A 19,828-nucleotide genomic window follows, 5' to 3' on the forward strand; every position below is an offset into this window, starting at 1 on the left:
TAAGCGTATTGGTTTTGACGCCGGTCCTGTAGCTGGAAACAGAACCTGCCACCTACGTCCCAGAAGAGCGAGTGGAGGCTTCATTCCGCACCCAATTGGTGTCACGGCGGTACTGCTCAGAGAAGCACAAAGGGTGCATTCAACAGTTCTGCCTTCACTGCCTTTAATCTCATAGCCTACCGAGACGCCCGTAGGCCTCAGCGTTTCCCAGGGACGTACGGTCCTGGCTTCCCGTATGGGGAATGAAGGCATTATTTAGTAGCACCCCTCTGCTTCACCGAGGACTGGCTTACACAGGAACGCCCATACCCCCGATGACGAAGTCAACGGGTATTTCACAGCGACGTCCATGCTTATAGAATTGCCCGGTGCAGCCCCTGAACTGAATCGGCGGATGAACCACTCTTGCACTCCACAACATTGGAGCAATCACATCCACTGAAGCGGCTTCCATTTTAGGTAACAAGGAGGCGGGTAACCCTTATAATCTATATAGGTTCGTTTCTTGATAGGATCCACCATAAGGAAATACTGCAGTGTTCTGTGGACCCCGTTAAAGCTGTCCACAAAGTCCAAGGATTCCAACTCGCATTCGCGAGTCAGATTTCCCCAGAATTGGTCAGCCTCTGAGGAAACCATGCAGTCTACCACATGAGCATCCATCAGCGTGGCCTCCGATTGACTGACCTTCGGGAGCGCTCAGCTGCTCCCAGTCTTACCTCTTAGGCTTCATCGCCAGTGGCGCATCCTCGGTTACAGGATCGGACGCAAACCCTCCTACTGTGTAGGCAAAAGTCAATCCATTCTTCGGTGAGCAAATTTATGGAGGAGACTTTAGCTCCGCCTTTGAGGGTATGACGTGATAGCGTAGGCTACCAGTACACATAAAAAGTCCCGCCTTAACGAAGCCGTGAACGTGCCTACTTGGCCTAGAGGTGACGTGAATGCAAGGGTCCTGGTAAGCTGACTCTGATATCACCCTCCCAAATGAAAGGAGAGACCCGAGTTGCAGCGCCTGCCAAAAGCAACTTCAGGCAACCGTGCAGTCAGTACGCGGCCATGTCAGCTAGCTGCCAGATACCGCCTACCAGCGCCATGCTCGTGATTGTTCGCCTAAAACACCAGTGCCGACGGACAACGTCTTATTTTCGGCGAACGAGACCTTTAACCCTGTCGCGTTAAAACGGCTGATGTTTGTCACCGGGCGGACCGGATCCACTTCAGCTAACCGGTCTCCGAGTCCCCCTTGCTTATGCGAAGAGCTCCCGGATGTGGGTTCTCCCGTGTTGAGATCATTTCTCCAGCTGTCCAGTGGCTTTCGTTTTTAGGCTCTCGCCCGACGTGAGCCTCGCTATGGGAGGAAGGTCTTATGCAGCACACTTTCTTCCATAGGTGATAACGGCGACAACTTAATAACAAGCGATGTCACCTGACACAGTGCTTGGTATACCTGTCATGTCAGTGGTGCGGTATGTAGAGGGGACAGCGAGTCTCCTTTCCGTCATTTATACCTTTTTGTGTGGTAACTATAGGAGGTGTACAGCGCGACTGATGCGCCAACTAGACACAGTTCATTCATCCGTATGCCAGCCTTGAGTCACCGCACGTTATGAAGGTAATGAGAGTTACAGAAGAGACTACAGCGCCTGTAGTGTTTCCTATATGTGGCCCGCGCAGTCATGTACAAGGCCGGATTTACGGGATGCGAGTTCACGTGAAAAAAAAAAAAAAAATCTGTTGCTTTGCTATCCAGTCGTTTGTGTTCGTACCAATGAATGAAGCATCAGTGCCCCCTCATGTTTCTAGACTGTTCAATGAACTAGTTTGCATGGTACCTAGCAGTTTTTTTTTTTCCGCGGACTAGCACTCCGTAAATTTTTGTCCACGACTGTATACAAGTGTGAGCCAATGGTAACAAATGTAGCAAAGAAGAGGCCAGGAACCCATAAACATATAACCGTTGCGTCATCCCGCGGTTCCACACAACAAGTAGACGAAATAGGAATTCGGCAGAACAATATTTTCAACCATTTGTCTTTATTTCATATTCTCAACAATAATGCTGAGTGTCGTGCAAGGGTTCTTGTCGAGCAGCACACAGTGGCTGAAAATGACAGAGCCAGTCATATGTAGCCAAGTATCAATCTGAACCATTAGATCAGGATGTTTTATCTCTACATTCATAGTCTAGCCTTTTCACCTATTTGCTGCCATTGAACAGAAGATTGCAGCCAATACGTGGCAAGGATGTCTAGAAAGTTATCAAGTCTAAGGGATATCAGATTAGTGAAAAGTGTATACTGCAGAAGGCTTATAACATGACCCTAAAGAATGTAGCCTTGACAAAATTCTCCACAAGGACAAGCCTCGAGGACACATGTTGGCTTATGGCATAAGCTACAACAAAGCTACCACTTCGCTTGTTTTCATTTTTTTTTCTCTCCAAATACCAGCATTTCGAAACATCAGTGAACAAGTGAGACGTTTAGCTTTCCACTCCGTTTTCCTGCATACGTGAGGATTGAGATATGCAGATGGAAGAAGCGACAAACCGCGCACAGCGTATTAAAACCCGCTGTCAAGCTCGCCTAGTTCTGCCGTATTTTTCTCCAACGAGCCGGCCAGCACACTCTTCTCTGTCGAGCGCGCACGAGCAGCACCCTTGGCCCGTTGAGCACTGTGTCGGGCCGCCGGCATGTCGTCGTCAGCGAAGAGCACCTTAGAGTCTTCGAAACCTCCGAAAGCAAGGCCACTCACCGGGGTCCGTGCCAAGAGTATTTTCAGAGAATCTTTCGCGTTGGCTCAGCTATATGTGACAGGAGCCTGACAAGTGAAAATACTGGGACGCAAGGCCATATGCTTCGAACAGATTCTATGTACATAACTGCTATTTGTTGTCCTGTATGTCCCGGAGAGGACCGCTAGCTCGACAGTGAAAGGCGTCGACCGATAAATATTCTAAGCAACGGTGCGATTACGCCCGTGAACTTTTTGATTAGAAAAGTGAGGAATAACGAGGCCATTCTCGCAGATGGTGCGCGGACAGCTGCGGCGATGGGAGCGGAGCCGGGGGCGAACAGGGCGGGGCTTCGCGCTAAGCATGGACCGCGGCACTCGAAAGGGGAGCGTCCTAGAAAAGCCTCAACAAAACGCCTACGCTCGCAGGCAACCCTTGCTTCCTGACTTGCTTTTCCTGCGCGAAATAAACGGGAGTTACTCCTGGAAAGTTAAAATGTGAAGGGCAAGCGGCTATGGGAGGGTGTGCTTGACCTTCGGAAAGGGGAAAAAAGGAATTGGCCCGCCAGTTCCTTGCAGACAAAAGCTTCCCCCACATCGACTGCGTGTGCTGAGAAATTGCTGTACACACTACTGCTGCATAGATGTTGACGAAATAGCTGGCTGTCAGTCGTGTCGTATGGTCTTCTAGTGAGAGGCTATGTGGTATGTACACGTTAAATATCCTAGAAAAAAAAGGTCAAGAGAGAAAGAAGAGTAATGTATCACATATATCAGCAATTGCTTCCACATCACAGTTGCTCTGGCACTGATGAAATGGCTGCGTTGCACGAGGCGCACTAAACAACACCATACACCAAAGAATTGCGACCATGTGATCACTCAAGTGTGGCCAGCTACTAAGTTTAGCCTGACATTTTCTATGCCTAGGTTGATAACTTCAGCCTTATAGACGATTCTGAAAGCAAAGCCACAAAACCACATTAGTCACGCCATCTGTGGTGCCCACGTTTTGGCCACCAGCCATATAATTTTGTTGATTAGATTAAATGAGAGTAATGGAAACAGTTCCCAGAAAAAAAAAAGAATATTAATGGGTGGAAATATTTGCTGTGCATATGAAACAGAGAAAAAACAACTTGGCTAAGCATGTGTTTAGTCACACTTTAACAACTTCAAAAGTGCAACTTGATTACAATAGCGCTTTGAGTAGGCTTGAAGAAATAAGAGCACACACAGACGTGCCAATACTCACACATTGAGAAAAAAAATGAAAGTTGGCAAATATGCTAATCATAGTTTCAGCTTTGGTACATGGAGAAAAACGTTCTCAAAACATACAATAATAGAAATATCCGCAGGGACAAAAATAATTACCACATCATTGGAGGTATAATAAAACAAGATCATACAACTCCCATATAAAAAACAGCCATCTGCAGTCCCCACACAGGTGTATGGTGGTCAAAGCACACCAGCAAGCTTGTTTCATTTTCTCCAAAAATTTGAAAATTGTATGATAATATTACATATACATGTGTTTGTGATCTATAACTATACTACAAAGAAATTCACTGCACAAGTTGGCGTTACTAATTGCTGCCATTTCCACAAGCCATCAAAGCTTATGACAAGCATAAGTAATCCAGCAGGGAAGTACTGTGTCCTGACATGCGGTTCTATCATTGACATACCTTCTAGCCAGATATGGGGGGTTTTGAAATAATTTATCTGGAAATTTTTTGGCAAAAGCAACTTTTATCATTCCTGTACAGAGCCAGAGACATGCATGCCTTCAAGCAAAAGCCTGCACGCAAAAAGTCACGCTGAACAATAAATTTCATTGCGACCCAGAGCTTGAGATGAGTCTGTATACAGTGAGAAAATGAAATAATCTAAACCATAGGAGTTTTACCACACATGCAGTACAGCAGAGAATGAAGAAGTGCTTTGAAGAGTCACATAAAAATGAATATTAAAAAAAAGGAAAACAAAAGAAAGTAAGATATAGAACCAAGACGATATCTGATTAGAAAGTGGTTAGTAATCGTTTCAGTGCCAAATCTGGCAACTAGATGGGTTGGGCTTGCTTTCTATATTAGCTACTGATAGTCACTATGTACACCACTCTTGCCAAGCTTCTTGTAAAATGCTGAAAAATCCTAAATGTGGGCAAAACTATAGAATTGATCAAGAATAGAGCAAGTCATAAATTTGTGATGTCTATGTACATGAAGGACTAATGGACGTCTATGCTAATGATAAAATGATTAGTTATATGCGTGCATCTCTGTGATTTGTTTCTATGTTGAGAAACTCTTCAGGGATGCAAATGTGTCGATATGACTCTTAAGTTTGAGTGGGAAGTTTACTGTATACAAATGCTGAAAGGTAGTAGTTTGGTGTTCACACAGGGCGTCTCCTGTTTTTCTTTTTGTGTGCTGTCATCCAATGAGTAGCAGGGGTTAAAAGGGAGTAAATTCAGCATGATGAAGATATGATTTTGAACAAGAGCCTCAGTTGCAACTGCAAAGGCAATTATGAGTCCTCTCTATTCTAATGAAGCCTTTTTTACTATATAGCATACAATACTTAAACTATCAGAGGAATTAATATTGATAAATTCTTTAAGTATTAATTGCATGAGGGTAGTAAACATGGGTAGATATCAGTGCCAATAATTATTTTGCTCACAGAGGTAAGGTCATATGCCCATGCCTTCCTGTTCTGTATTTTGGGCACGGTGAGTCCTTTGCAGCATATGCAGCTTTAACAGCAGGATTACCAAACAACCATGCTTCTTTTAAATATTGTTACCCACAGGCAGATGCTGAGCACAAGCCAAAGAGCCGTATAAGGAATGAGCAAAATGCTCTGCCTTAAACATTAAACACTGCTAGTAACTTTTGAGAATTCTCTCCTTTCAGAAGGGTCACCTCTTGCAGAGTCCGCCAGCAGAGCGTGTTTCCATAAGCAGCACCAGTACCAGCATGCGCAGTATTTAACACGCTATGTATGTTGTATATATACGAAGAGAGCCTACAACAAAAGTAGCACTAGCAGGCTCTGCCCTAATCTAAATATTTCCTTCTGCCCAGCTACTCTACTAGAAGACTAGCACAGCAAACGAGTATCCTTAACAAAGTGATTTTCTGCCGGAGTGACTTTATAGCGCTCCATGACTAGCGTTTGGTACTGCGGCGCAGCCAAAGTGGCGAGCTGCAGTCGCAACAGCTCTGTGCTCTAGTTTTCCGATTTGAGAAGCGTGAGCGCCAAGGCCTCCAGTGGTTGCGTTGCTCGCGACCTGCGGTGTTGGGTGCTGCAGCAACGGGTGCTCCTTTTATCTTCCTTTGGCTGCAGAGAGCGTGCGCAATGATTGAAGGTGATGCTAATGTTGCCAGTCGTCAGGGTGGTAATGGAGACGCCCTGGTGCAGTGTAGCGCAGCAATTATCACGAGGCCTTCACTTGCATCAAGCCGACTTCCTCCACGGTGTGGTCAGAGCCCTCGAAGCAGTCATCAATGAAATCCTCCATGGCATTGTACAGATGCGTAGTGACGTGGCTCAGGGCATGCTTCTCGTCCGGGTACACCTGCGAACAAAGCAACAGAGAACAGTTCGCTGAATATGACTGCACACTCTCAGCACAGAACATCTGACAGATTAAGTAATATTCCGAGCAGAAAACGGTCGTGTCCTGTGTCAACCTTCATGCGAGCAGCACAACGTGTTTGTTTAGCATTCGTGCATGTCAGGCATGCAAAAGTTATTGAAGGCCCAGGTACATGGTGCGTACCTGCAGTGATCTCCAACAGCATTTTAGTGCGTGTTAGTGACGTTGCAAAAAAACAGCAGCAAAAAAAAAAAAAAAAAGAAAAGGCAAAGAGGAGGAGGACGGATGAAGATGTGACAAGGACTAGCATTGAGCTTCCTGTAGCTTTTGTGAACGTTCCACAAATATATATGTTGTCTCAAGTTGCGCTGCGAACATGTGGAGTTATATGCGTGTAAAATATGACAGCAACGAGATTTTTACAATGACTGGTCACGGCCACGCACTGGTGTAACTGAATTTCTTGGGCGCTGATGGCTGGCGCTAGTCGCTACTGCGAATGACTGCGAGAGCGGAGTGCGCACGCAGATCACAAATGCCGCTGATCATCCTGGCGTGAAGGAACAGCATGTGTGTTCGCTGTGTTCGCAGGTTGTCAGTAGTTATTAGTTCTCCACTCTTTATTGAAACTATGAGCATTGAAAGCTGGCTTTCCTTAATAGGCGCGAGGTTTTCCCTCTGTGCTACCGCCGACTTTAGCGGTTTCGTAACGGATTTGATAGCCAAGCTCAGCGACTCACTGTCAGTGGCCAAGCTCATAAAACATCATGTTTTGTTTGAAATACTGTTTTCTTGTTCAAGTTTCGCTTGAGTTGATTAGATTGACTAGACAAAGCAAAGTGATTAATTCTTATGCCGTTGCCCACTTGCTTTTGGTTACATCATGCAAAGCTTAACGCGGGTCTAACGGCAGCGGATACCATTTTAGCACTTGAAAATATGTGGCGCAGTGCGAACCTTGGGCACAAATAAATATTTATCTCAGTCAAGTACGAGGATTTTCTGCTTGGATAACTTTAAATTGGGGGAAACGGAAATTTTTACTGAAGTTTGGGGGTTAAGAAAAAAAAAATACTCCGATGTTTTCCAAATACGTTAGAGTTTTCAAGCTGTATCAAGGAAAAAGTGTCTGGGACAGGAAATTTTGAGCGAGGAAATTTCTGACTAAGATGTTCAACACCACTGTTCAAATACAGGGTAGACTATAGTTAATTAACTACAGTGAGATTCAACTTTGAGAGCAATCACTCATACAGCCTCCAGATGAACGCAAATGTACGTTTTCAAAGGAAAATGTGAATATTTGTGAAAAGCTTCGAAGATGACGAAACATCTGCCCAGCTGTAGGACAGTCACTCTACCAACTAGGCTAACCGGGACGCCTAGCAATTGTCTGGACTAGGCTGCCAATCGATCAACAACTTCGAGTTGAAAATAAATTGAATTGAATTGAAGATAAAACAGCGTTATTCCTTTGTATCCAGGAGAATCCCTCAATGTAGAAGCTACTTTAAATTAATTGGTCAACAGCATCTCCATTTGTAGCCGTAGGACTACACTCAGGCGGATGTTAAAAACTAGTCACTCCCTTAATTGAAGTCTTCTCTACTGGGAGGGTCCCCCTAACACATTGGGCTAACATAATAGGCGCTTCGAAGTAGTGATCTATTCAGCTTCTTCATGACAAATCCCAGGAGTCCCAGTTGGCCTGGAGTTGGTAGAACGGCATGGTTGCCCTGGCGATATTAGTTGATAAAGGCAGTATTGACGGATCTCATTCCTTGGACGAGGGCAAATTTTTCTTTTACTGCGAAGTTTTTGACAATGCTGTGCGCTTTTATTTGCAACCTTTTCCACGCACAAACCTGATTATTGAGGAGAGAAATGTCACAAATTTTAGCGAATGAAAATGGCTATCAAGTACAGTTTTGGCAACAGTGAAGTGAAATCGACAATTTCTTACATCGCAGGACGCGCGTACCACCACCACGAAGCGCCGGTGTGATCCGGTATGCCGAGTAATGCTACAAGCGGCCCGCAACAGTCGCCGGCAACATGAATAGCTCGCGCTTTTTCGACTACGCTTGGTTGGATGGTAATGAGTATAAATGCTGCCCTGCCTTCTTTTTTTTCTTTTCACATTCGCGAGAACGCCGGCACTAGTCCTGCGTGCCGGAATACATGGAGCGTTTTTGCCGAGTCAAGTGGGCGTTTTACGCCCGGCGTCGGAAAAAACGCGCGCCGCCGCCGATCTGGCCCTGCCAGATATTTGACGCGCGGGCAGCGCGGCGTCCTCTCGAACCGGAAGCTACTGCCGACGCGAGCCAATAGGAGCGCGGAAAGCTGTCATTTCCGGTTTGAGCGGCCGCTGTCAAGATGGCCGCCATGGCTGTCGAAGTGCGCGGCAGTTTGGCCGCAGAAATGTGATTATCGTAAAAATAAACGCTTAATAAAGCATGGAATGTCGCTTTTTTGTGAGTATACGACCTACTCTCGGATCGTAATGTATTTGTTTTCTCCCTGAAGCAAAATATGTAAAAAAAAAAAAAAAAAAGAACCGTGCCGCTGGTATACGAGCGGGCATTCCGAGGCATCTTCGTTCAACGAGCCAAATCCTTGTGCGACCTGTGTACGCTTTCTACTTTTAGCGTAGTTGCGTTTGAATGCGCCCTTTCGCGATTTTAACACAAGGAACAGCGTCGCTTCTCTGAAGTACCTCGCTCTGCGGTTATTTCCGCTCGTTGATGTATTTTCTTTCGCATCGAGCCATACGCGGAGGCGCTCGCGCCGCTTCGTCGATCCATGTATCTCGAGCTGGGCGTCGCGTCGGCGCGGCAGTTTTCGACGCGCGAAAGTCGTGAAAAAAAAAAAAACAAAAAAACGCCGCATGTATTCCGACCTAATTCTTCAGATTTAAACGCAGTATCATAGTGCAGCGCCGCGCGACACGTGCGACGTGTGGAGCTGACGCGGTGTCAGTCAAAAGGCAGTGCCGTGCACTTATAATGGTGTCAACGTCAGAACGCGCTTGAGCAAAGCCTATTCATTCATGAATTATTTAAGACCCCCTTTAATTTAAACGTCGATCAAGGTTAAGCAGATTTCAGATGTAAGTGGAGTGACACAAAATGCAGCAATCTGTTATTTGCCCCATCATAAATTTTAAATGTGCTGGAATGACCCGCCGCAAGTCCACTAAAATCGAACAGAAGGCTGACGAGATTCTCTTCCCGTCACAAGATAAAAGAGCGTATAAATGCATCCTGCCCGCAATAAATTTTAGTTGCAAGTCTCTCGTGTGTCCTGTCGTTTCTCCTTCTGTCTGTCTCTGTGTTCTGTGTTCTCTGTGTTCTCTCTCTCTCTCTCTGTGTGTGTGTGTGTGTGTGTGTGTGTGTGTGTGTGTGTGTGTGTGTGTGTGTGTGTGTGTGTGTGTGTGTGTGTGTGTGTGTGTGTGTGTGTGTGTGTGTGTGTGTGTGTGTGTGTGTGTGTGCGTGTGTGTGTGCGTGTGCGTGTGCGTGTGCGTGTGTGTGTGTGTGTGTGTGTGTGTGTGTGTGTGTGTGTGTGTGTGCGTGCGTGCGTGCGTGCGTGCGTGTGTGTGTGTGTGTGTGTGTGTGTGTGTGTGTGTGTGTGTTTTCGCTAGCAACAATGTCTGGATAAAGTAACCAACTAGTCCGGTTTAAGAGCCTTGACACTAGCTTGTGAGCAAAAAAAAAAAAAAAAAACAGAGCTTCAGTGAGCGATAAAGAAGCCCAACACCCACAGAATTCTATATGCCACATTTCTAAATACGGTGCAGCTCAACCGCTAATGCGTCCACAATGCATGTAGCTAGTCCATGATTACAACCGTTTTTTGGTATTAGGCAAAATTTAGAAACGTTTGCGCTGCGCGTCCTTACGCGAGAATTATTCCGGCAGCAAACTACGCGTCGGGCAGAACGAGACTTCGTAGTATTTTTACGTCTTAAGGGACTGTAATGATTTTATTGCTTGCTCCAAAGCTATAGCCTCGTTTTATCGCTATAAAGTAAAACAAAAATAACCTCACCGCATTGATGAAGACTCGACTAAATGAATGGAGGCGTTGCAGCAGCGCGTGCACCCCAACCTTTCTAGTTTCCCTAAATACGGAAGCGTATTTTTTCAGATCCTGGGTGCGCAGTCACGTGACGCATGAGTGAAGAAGCATACGTCACATGCACGTGCCGCCTGCAGTATTTTTTGTTTCCTTGAGAAAGGCGCGCTGCTCAGTCAAAAGGCGCGATGCGTGGGAATGTGTAGTGAGCGCTGATTCTATGCGTTAGTGATTTTTTACTTTCGTTATTTTTCTTCCGGTGGTTTGGCGGGTGCCTCGTATGCTGAGCGACGCAGGAAGTCGTCAGTGTGCTTCTTCGCAGCACATAGGGTTTGTGCGTTTGCTTTCCTCATTCGAATAAAAACGTGAGTGCAAGCGTACTGACCGTATGCGGGGCTGCAAATATATAGTTCGCCTGCAGTACCTGCTCACACGCGCGCCCGCACACCTGCAGATAGTGACGGAAAAGAAATAACTGCCAAGACTGACAGCATCTTCTAAAGGGGTGCGTAAAGGTTGTCATTTGAAATTATGCTGTGAATTATACAAGGTTTTGCTAAACTTGAGGACAGACAATTTTCTGTCAGTGTAGTTCTTTCACATAATGGGCCTGGGCGTAACTTAAGGTACGAAAGCGGCCAATATTGAACCCAGTGCTCTAACGCGCTGCGCATAGAAGCAGACAAATCTTTAGCGCTCCCTCCGTTGCACGCAGGCCACCGCAACACAAGCCGCCGTTCCGGCGGAAAAGGGAGGTGGGGGTGGCGGAGGATGTAAGCGCGTATATATACTGCTCTGTGCTTTGCTCGAAGAACGGCGAGATTACCCTATTTTAAAGTTTCTGGAACTGCTCGCTTTCATATTCCAGATTCATCGCTAGCGAACTGAATGACGTAAATTGACTGAAAAAAAAAAAGAAAAAAAGAAAGCCAACTAACCATACCAGATATTTGTGACATCACTGCACAATATTTCTGACGAAAGAGACGATGCTTTGACCAATGCTTTGACTTTTGAGGTATGCTGCCATCAGCTCAAGCAACCTTGCTGTTGCTGGTCGGCTCCTTTCAGCTCTTCCATTGGACGTACACAGACGTGGCAGCTTTCTAACAGTTCTAACGCACGGACGACACGGCGGTTCACTGTGGCCAAAACTATACTTGATAGTCATTTTCATTCACTAAAATTTGTGAACGCTGCTACTGACGGCGCGGCGATGGTCGGCGGACGGCATTATTGAGGCCGGAGTGGTCAGGCGCCGCAGAAGTGTAGCGCTCCTAGGCATCGTACCAGAAAAGACGAATGTTGTCAGGACTCCCTGCTATACTCGTGCACATGCCTGCACAAATGTGGGGCTTTCGGCAACGGTGTCCCCCTCCCCGCGGGCGCCGAAGGAGACGAACTGTGCTGCTCTCTGCCTGCCATATTCATCGCTAGGCCTTTAGTCGGTTTCGCCTGACGGCACTTGGGAACGGGTCCACGCTGTAATGAAGATTCGTTTTTTGTCAGCACCCATCGCTAGGAAGCCCGTCGTGTGTTTGGCGACCGTCCTCAATCGGGTCAATTTGCTCTCCGCAAGTAGCGCCGACGACCGTACGGTCCGCTTGCAGCATTTTTCGGCGCACCGGGTCACACCGGCGCACCGGGTTACACCGGCGCTTCGCGGTGATTGTACGTGCGCCCTGTAAGCAATTCTCGATTTCAGTTCACTATTGCCAAAGCTATACTTGATAACAATTTTTATTCGTTAAAATTTGTGAATTTTCTCTCCACAGTCATCAGATTCTCACACATGAAAGCGACGCTCAAAACGGTACATGAAAGCGGTGCCTCGAGATGCAAACTATAAAATAGCGAGCATTTACGCACCTCTCCTTCATAGCCAAAGCCTCTTCCGTAAATTAATTTTTCACAGCCCCTCGTATAGAGTAGGAATTTGGGCGAAATTGTAGCGATGCGAGCGGCTCCCGACATCGGCGCTACTATGAGGAACAGTTAAGCTTCTGCGGTATGATACGATGTTGCCAACTGTCGCAGAGTAAGTTGGCGACATTTTTTCAAACAGTTCATGTTGGCGCTGCGTGACAGGATCGCCAACATAGCGCAAACGTTATGTTTGCGAACGCAGTTGACGAACTGTTTCCGCAGTGTAGCTCCACCATAAGTGCACGGCGGAGTCATACTGCAAAGAGAGCAGACGGCGCGCCTACTCGTTGACGTCACAGTTTTTGGTCTACGAGAAATGTCAACATTATGTGTTCTGCTTTTTGACGTCAAGTTAAAACCTGGACCGAAACTGCTGCGTACTAATAATATGACAATAAATTATGTATTGTGATTTCATGCTTCTAACACAGTGCTCTATGCTTACAGAATCGCTAATGACTATTTACAACAGAAAATTAGAACACAAAAATTTGGTGTCTTTACCCCTTTAAGAAGAAATTGAAGGGAGAATGTATTCATGTTACCAGACAATGATACGTGAGCATAAGTGTACGCGAATAATATGGTACATGAAAGCATCGAATAAAATTACCTTCCGACGAGAGGATCATGCGAATAAAGTGAGCTGAAGAGTGACAGCATAAAACTAGCGCATTATATACTACTTGAAAACAGCATGGGTTCAATTTCCTCTTCATTTTTCACCGGCCACTTCTTTTCTACCTTTCTTCAGCTGCGACCGCTGCTAGTGTTTATTAGGGCAGAAGCCTTACTTGGCTATGTTTTTGAAAACGTGGAAGCAAAGCGTGGAAGCAAAATGTAACACATAACATCACATTCAGATGACACTGGTAGTCATGAGTTTGTATGTAATGACAAGTTGTATATAAACGTCATGTCATGCCTAGTCATGTAATGTGGGTCATTATAGATTAGTCAGTCAGGTCGGAGAACCAATGTGCATGACTATGGAGTACATGACTTGCGTTAGTCAATCAGTCATAACCTTGACTAGTGTTTAGTCATGACACCCTAAAGTGCCGAGTCACGACACTCTAGGAGCTACTAAAGAGCAGCCAATGCACATTCTTTCGCATTTCTCCAGTGCAGGTCTCTGAAGCTCTCAAAATTTTATCTTTTATTCTGCTCTCGTCTGTGCTGTCCCTCCGGCTTCAAGAACAACGAAGGTAGCTATAATGTTCCTCTCACGAGCCGTCGGCAGAGTAGTTGGTAATCCCACAATCAAGTGCACCACGCGAATCTCCGCCCGCCGCAGGCAACGCGGACGTGGCGTCGCTACCTCGCAACCTTTGCGCTGCGATAATGAGAGTTGCGACGCCGAGCCAGTTGAAAATTCAGCGCCCAAATGTTAAGCCCTACGCCAGAGAGTGAGTATTCCACGCCTATGCGCCTTTTAGCCTGATGGTGGCAACGCGTAGCAAGTGACATGCGCGCGCGAGGCTTGTTTGCACCGCGCGTGGGAACGCGGAAGCTACGACTTCTGTCCTGAAAGTAAGGGAAGAAGTCGCGGCGTTGGGCGCGCATGCGCTTGATCAGCAAGCTGATTTCGGGGGATGATAGGGGAACCTTCAGCTTTGTAATGTAACGACCTCAGGTGGCTTCGAACGGGCGAAGCGAGTGGACGTGCTTGAGCGTGTACTTCTGTTTCGTGACTGCGTTAAGGAAACAATATAGCAAACGTTAGAGCAGCAATTCGCGGTGAAGTTTTGCATTTAACTGGGGAAGTCCCCTACCGAGACGTTCGACATGATTAAGACAGAGTTGTCAAATGCGCTACTTTGAAAACAAGAGCGGACAGGACAGATGCAACAAGCGCATTTCGCTTGCGCCATCTGCCCTATCCTTTCGTGTTTCTCAATGGCTGTAACGACCACAGTAAATTGCGGAATGTCTGTTTCGCTTTTCAGGACTCCGCCAAGACGTGGTTTGAGAATTATGAGTCGACTCTCACGAACTGCCAGGGATTTCGTCGTCAGATCCTGCATGATTCTGGCAGTCCTGGGCGGAAATAAAAATCTGAACAGGCTCTCCAGTCTTGAATCCAGGGACCAAACAAAAGCGTTATGATGTTCGTTGAGGACATGACCCGACGTTTTCGGCACGCTGACCTGACCATGGCCGAAACCAAAAAGGTGTGTTTTTTTTTTAATGCGCAGTGTAAAGAGCGGCTGTTTGCTAGTCTCGCTCGCAGTCCACCCACCACCGTGGAAGAATTCCTCTGTGAAGCTACCACCATGTAATGGGTGCTGCAGCGCGCTGCAGCTCTCAGCCGTCGATTGTACTGCCACGTGAGATCAACGATCATGTACTCCGGGAGCTTACGCGCCGTAGTGCTCGGGAGGAATCGCAGCACCCGCACACTGTGCGCCTCAGGCCCCTCTCACTGCCGTTTTTAACATTAATTATTCGTGATGAGCTAAAGCAAGTAATGCAGCCACTACCACCGCCTCCCAACCCTCCAGCCCTCACGCTGATGTACTGCGACCTCCCGTGGCTACTCCGACCAGCTTTTCTCTAGAGCCAGAACCACCTCAGCAGCGCATCAGGTCCTCTGCACCCCGCGATCAGGCTTGGCAGCCTGCACGGAAGGCGGCCATTTGGCGGACGTCTGACAAACGCCACCTCCTTTGTTATTGCAAAGAGCTGGGCCATCTGTGAGGCAATTTCTTTAACCGTCGGATGGGCCTGCAGGGTTTCAAGCCTGACGCACTTCGTCCTCGTTATGAACGACCGCGCGAAATTCGGGAGTACCTCACAGATAGTCACTCTGGTCACTCATCCCCCAATTCAGCTAGGGAGAGCGAGAGAGAGAAAACTTTATTTCAAAAAGAAAAAGAAAAAAAAAGGGGGGGGGGCAGTGAGTGGAGTCCTCATTTCAAGACCCCAGTGGCCTGGGCTGCCGCTCTTGCCCGAGTTACCAGCCTACGCTGGGTCTCTAGATCAGAGCATATCAGGGTGGCCACCCACTGCGCCTCCGAATGGTGCATGTTCCGGTCACCTTTCCTCGCCGTTCTTTTTTCACCGAACCATCCTGTGGCCTCAGAGCCAGCAAGGCGCAGGTGTCCCAGTTCGCGTCGGGGAAACTATGAACAGCGAATAGCTATTTTGAACATTCTCCACCGACTCCCGAGTACTACAGCTGCCCCCATGCCCACGTCCCTCGACGACAGCGATATCGTTTCCGGCGACCTGCCAGCTGTCTTGACGGCCATGCGGTGAGTGCCTTTGTGGACACAGGCGCCGATTACTCAGTTATTGGTTTGCACTGTGAAGAAGGCTGACCGCCGAAGAATTGACGCTTTGGAATTGTTGTGCTGGCGGAGATACTTGAGAGTTCCTTGGACGGCAAGAAGATCAAATCAGTCGATATTGTCGACCATAAACCCTGACTGCTCATTGGAGGGTCAAATTCTAAAGTTAAAGCTCAACTACTTTGGTCATCTGATGAGAAGAGAGGAGTCGCTGGAGAAAGATTTGATGTTGGGAAAGGTTGAGGGTGACCGGAGAAGGGGTAGGCAGCGAACGCGATGGTTAGATGGCATCCTCGAGGCGCTGCAGATGAAGTTATGTGATGTTAGGAAGATAGTGAGAGACCGGAAAGCGTGGCGTGATATGGTCCATAGAGTCGCGAAGAGTCGGACACGACTGAACTGAACTGGTTTGCCACTGGCCGCTGAACTGAAAAGGTGTTCATGCCACGGGCCATAGATTCGTACGGAAAGTGGTTATTCAGTTACGCCAGTTGAAAGACGCACTGCTCTAGTCGGATTCTCTGAGGCTACATTTCCGCCGTAGCTCTTTGTTTCGTGTAAGTGCTCCAAGAAAATAAATATAGGGCTAGACTTCCTTCGTGAATATGGAACAGTTATTGTCCTCTGGTATTTACCTTTTCTACTACTCGAGCGTTCCCAACCGACCAAGATGAAAGATCGGCCATGAATTTAGGTATCTACGATGATGATGTTTGCCTACCTCATCCAGCCAGCAAATTAGACACAGCTGTCTGTGGAGACAACCGTACCGGCTGAGGGCATCCCTGAAGGAAACGTGACCTTGCTCTTTGGGAGACCAATATGTGTACACCGTGGAACTGTATCGTTTCGTGAGGGGAGTATATATCATTATCATGAAATGTTAACAATCGTAATTCTTACCTGAGTTTTATAAAGAACGCCTTTCTTGGTCAGTTCCTTGGCGAGCATCATAGAGTGCTGGAAATGAACATTATCTGAAAAGAAAAAAAAAAATCAGTTTGATAAAATGATAAGGTTTGATTTTCCAAATAGTATACCACTGATAAAGGGCGCAAATGGTAGTGAGATAAGAGATTTTTCAGCTATTAATTTTGGAAAGTATGTTCTTATAGCAAATAAAGTAAACTTTATGTGAAATTCCTGATTATGTTGTTTATTTTTATGCTGTATGACTTTGGCTGTTGATCGTTTGATTGCTGATAACTACTGACTCTGCCGCTAACTCGTTGTGCTGTTTGCTTAATGTTGACAGTTGATTATGCTGAACTTTTCCCCATTCCTGCAATAGCCCCTGACTGGGCTGCAGTATATGTAAATAAATAAATAAAGTAAAATGTTCGCGTTGCAGTACTGGTGATGTATGTACTTTTTCAGCAGCACACACATAATTGTAGTGCCACAGTCAAAACAATATCATTAAAAATTCTGCAAGCTGGTTTCCTCACAAGCCTCAATACGCCTAACCAAGATAACTAATCCCACGCTGTGATGTCGCGATGCACCTGCATATTTGTAAAACAGCGCGAACAACGTCGGACTAGAAGAAAAAGGACACGGGACGAGCGCCGCCCTTGTCCTTCGTCCCTTCGCAAAGGAGTTGTGTATCGAATTCCGCTCTCCTGCGGAGCCCGGTACATTGGACAGACGGGATGTTGCTTAAATAAAAGGTCGCAGGAACACAAAAACAGTCTTGACAACAACAACAAGGAACTTCCATACTTGGTAAGCCACTGTAAAAAATGTAAAGTAATGAAGAAGTAGACGAAAATTTGCGCAGCCATGCGGCGTAGCACGGAGGTGCTGCGCTGCGTGATCAGACCACGCGATAATTAATGGAAGCCTTCCCATATCAGTCAAGAGCCAAAGTGCGTCAGCAAACAGTTTGTCACTCTCAGTGTCAAAGATATAGCTTTTCTTGGTGGCCTTTGAGCGTCGCGCGCTTCTCTGCCTCTTGCTGTACCGATTTCAGTGTGACTGTGACGTAGGATGTACTTTGTGTTTTTTTCCTTTATAAGCACCAGATGTTGGCATTAAAACCATAGTTGAGAGTGAGCACTTTTCCCGAGACCTCCTTGTTCTTTTCCGACGTTGTTCGCGCTGTTTTACAAATACGCATCTGTACCTGCCCACCCACTCATCCTGTAGTGTTCACAATACTTCTATCCAGAGCTCCGCCATAAGTGTTTAATCGACTGCGCTTGTAAAAACGCCTGCTTGAAGGAACTCTTAGGGAACCATTCCGACGAAAGCGGTCATCACGCGAGGCAATCGGGAAAGTATGCCCATGGAAGAAGTCGGCGCTAAAAGAGTATGAACTTCATGGTCTAAGCGCTGTACCTCTCTTTCAGATGTTAGAGTCGCTTCTTTTAATATTGCCGTTTCCTTTTTTGACATCGGCATCAATGAAGCTTGCTTGAAGCTGCAACACATAATAAGCTAGGGGTCGAAAACTGGGCACAACCATGTGTTTGAGCTGCCGCTCCCGCGTCACTCCGCGCTGACGGAGAAGAACTGACCATCGGCGGTGCCGTGCACTAGCAGGAACTTCTTTCCCTTGAGCCTGGCGGCGGCACGCGTCAGGTCGGCGCGCTCGTAGCCGGCCAGATTATCGCGCGGCAGCCCCATGTAGCGCTCCGTGTACGCGGAGTCGTAGTAGAGCCAATTGCTGACGGGCGCCACCGAGATGGCGCACTGGAAGACAGCGCCTCCTTCGGCGCCTCCGTGCGGCGTGTCGTTGCCGTTGTTGCCCGGGCCGCCGTTGGCCAATGCCATGGCTGATACGTAGCCGCCGTATGACCAGCCCCAGATGGCCGTGTGCTCACTGCTGATGAACGAGAACTCGTTCTTGAGGTGCCTGCGCAAAAGGTACGGCCCAACGTGGGCATGGGCGTGGCATACCGCCGACTCCCTAGGCTCTTGAGGTACTTGCCACAAAAGGTTTGGAGAGCAATTTTGAGACCTCAGAGCGCCTTCATTTAGTTGCGCAGCCACCCAACAGACACGTATGAAGGAAGGCGTGACTTGTACTGCCGCCAGCGCCGCGAAGCGATAGTGATCGAGTACGAGATAATACCCTCGGTACGTTTACAGCGGCTGGAGACAGCTGATGTGCAGCTCGCTTTGACTACTTTCGACTGTGCCCGATCGTCCTGTAGAAAGCGCACTCGTTACGTAGGCGTTTTTTTGTTCGCTCATGCGGCCTCGCACGCCTCGGCAACGCATTGCAGTTTTATTACCCTAGGAACTCGAAATTGTGCGCTAAGCTGCTGTAGCTGACGCGCCTTCCGGGAAGTATGTCCGCAGCATTCGCGCGCAACCAACTCACGATGCACGCGAGTTGCGGAAACTTAACGCGCAAATCGCGCTGTTCTCGCGCTGAAAACTGCAATCGTGGCCGGGGCATGCAATGCCGCCTCGGCGATCAAAGCGCCAATAAACGCCTACATAACAAGCGTGCTGTCCACGAGGCCATCTGACACAGCCTAAAAAGCGGACAAAGAGATCTCCACACTATGTACTTCACCCGCTGTAAGCGTATCTCGCAAACGGTCACTATCGCTTCGGGGCGCGGCACTCCAAGCCAAGGCACGCTTTGCGTCACTTTGGTGTTAAGTCTGTGGACGGCTGTACACATTCACACACATATTACACATATTCGCGAAACGGTGGCGTGTTAACAAGATTCCTGCTCACGATGGCTTGAATTTGTTGTGAACGCGCATAAAGTGAACAAAAAGGAGGCGCTTTTGTTTTTCGGCCAGCACGCGGGGTTATACATCCTCCCTTGCTTTTGCGCGTTGCCAAATACTTGGAATATTAAGATATCAGGGACATGATATGAACGGTTTTCGGTTAATTTTCTGTGATAGCAAAATGTGTTGGTACACAGGAGCGTACCCTGGTTTGGCAAGAAGCGCGCTCTGGTTTTCTTGAAAAAAAAAAAAAAAAATCGAGTGTCACAATAGATGGGAAACGTCGCTGTTGAGAAGTTTGCGAAATTGCAAGTTAGGACCCTTTCAGGACGAAACTTGAAATATTTGCAGAACCTGAATACTTTTTCCTTCATTACATGCGTGCTTCTCCATGTGGTGCAGTGTAGACAACTTTCCTGGCTCTTAAAATGTCGCAGAAAGATAACTTGCATCGTTGTTGTTCAAAACGTTTTATGCTCCAAGATGATGCT

General features: G+C 47.2%; 1 protein-coding gene across 14 annotated transcripts in view; it reads right to left on the minus strand.

The window, feature by feature from the left end:
* Positions 1–1,990: 1,990 nt before the first annotated feature.
* The window catches only part of LOC146204634 (inactive dipeptidyl peptidase 10-like), a 272,165-nt gene continuing 254,327 nt past the window's right edge, over positions 1,991–19,828 (minus strand). For all 14 annotated transcript variants that reach the window (XM_084589331.1, XM_084589330.1, XM_084589325.1 and 11 more), the window contains 3 exons: positions 18,162–18,499; positions 16,546–16,619; positions 1,991–6,328 (listed from right to left, as the gene is read on the minus strand). In XM_084589331.1, coding sequence (XP_084445457.1) covers positions 6,188–6,328; positions 16,546–16,619; positions 18,162–18,499 — 553 coding nt within the window. In that variant the 3' untranslated portion in view covers positions 1,991–6,187. The remainder of the gene's footprint in view (positions 6,329–16,545; positions 16,620–18,161; positions 18,500–19,828) is intronic.

Source organism: Amblyomma maculatum, chromosome 1, assembly GCF_055883805.1.
Source record: "Amblyomma maculatum isolate TAMU_Amacu chromosome 1, ASM5588380v1, whole genome shotgun sequence".
Lineage (NCBI taxonomy): Eukaryota > Metazoa > Arthropoda > Arachnida > Ixodida > Ixodidae > Amblyomma > Amblyomma maculatum.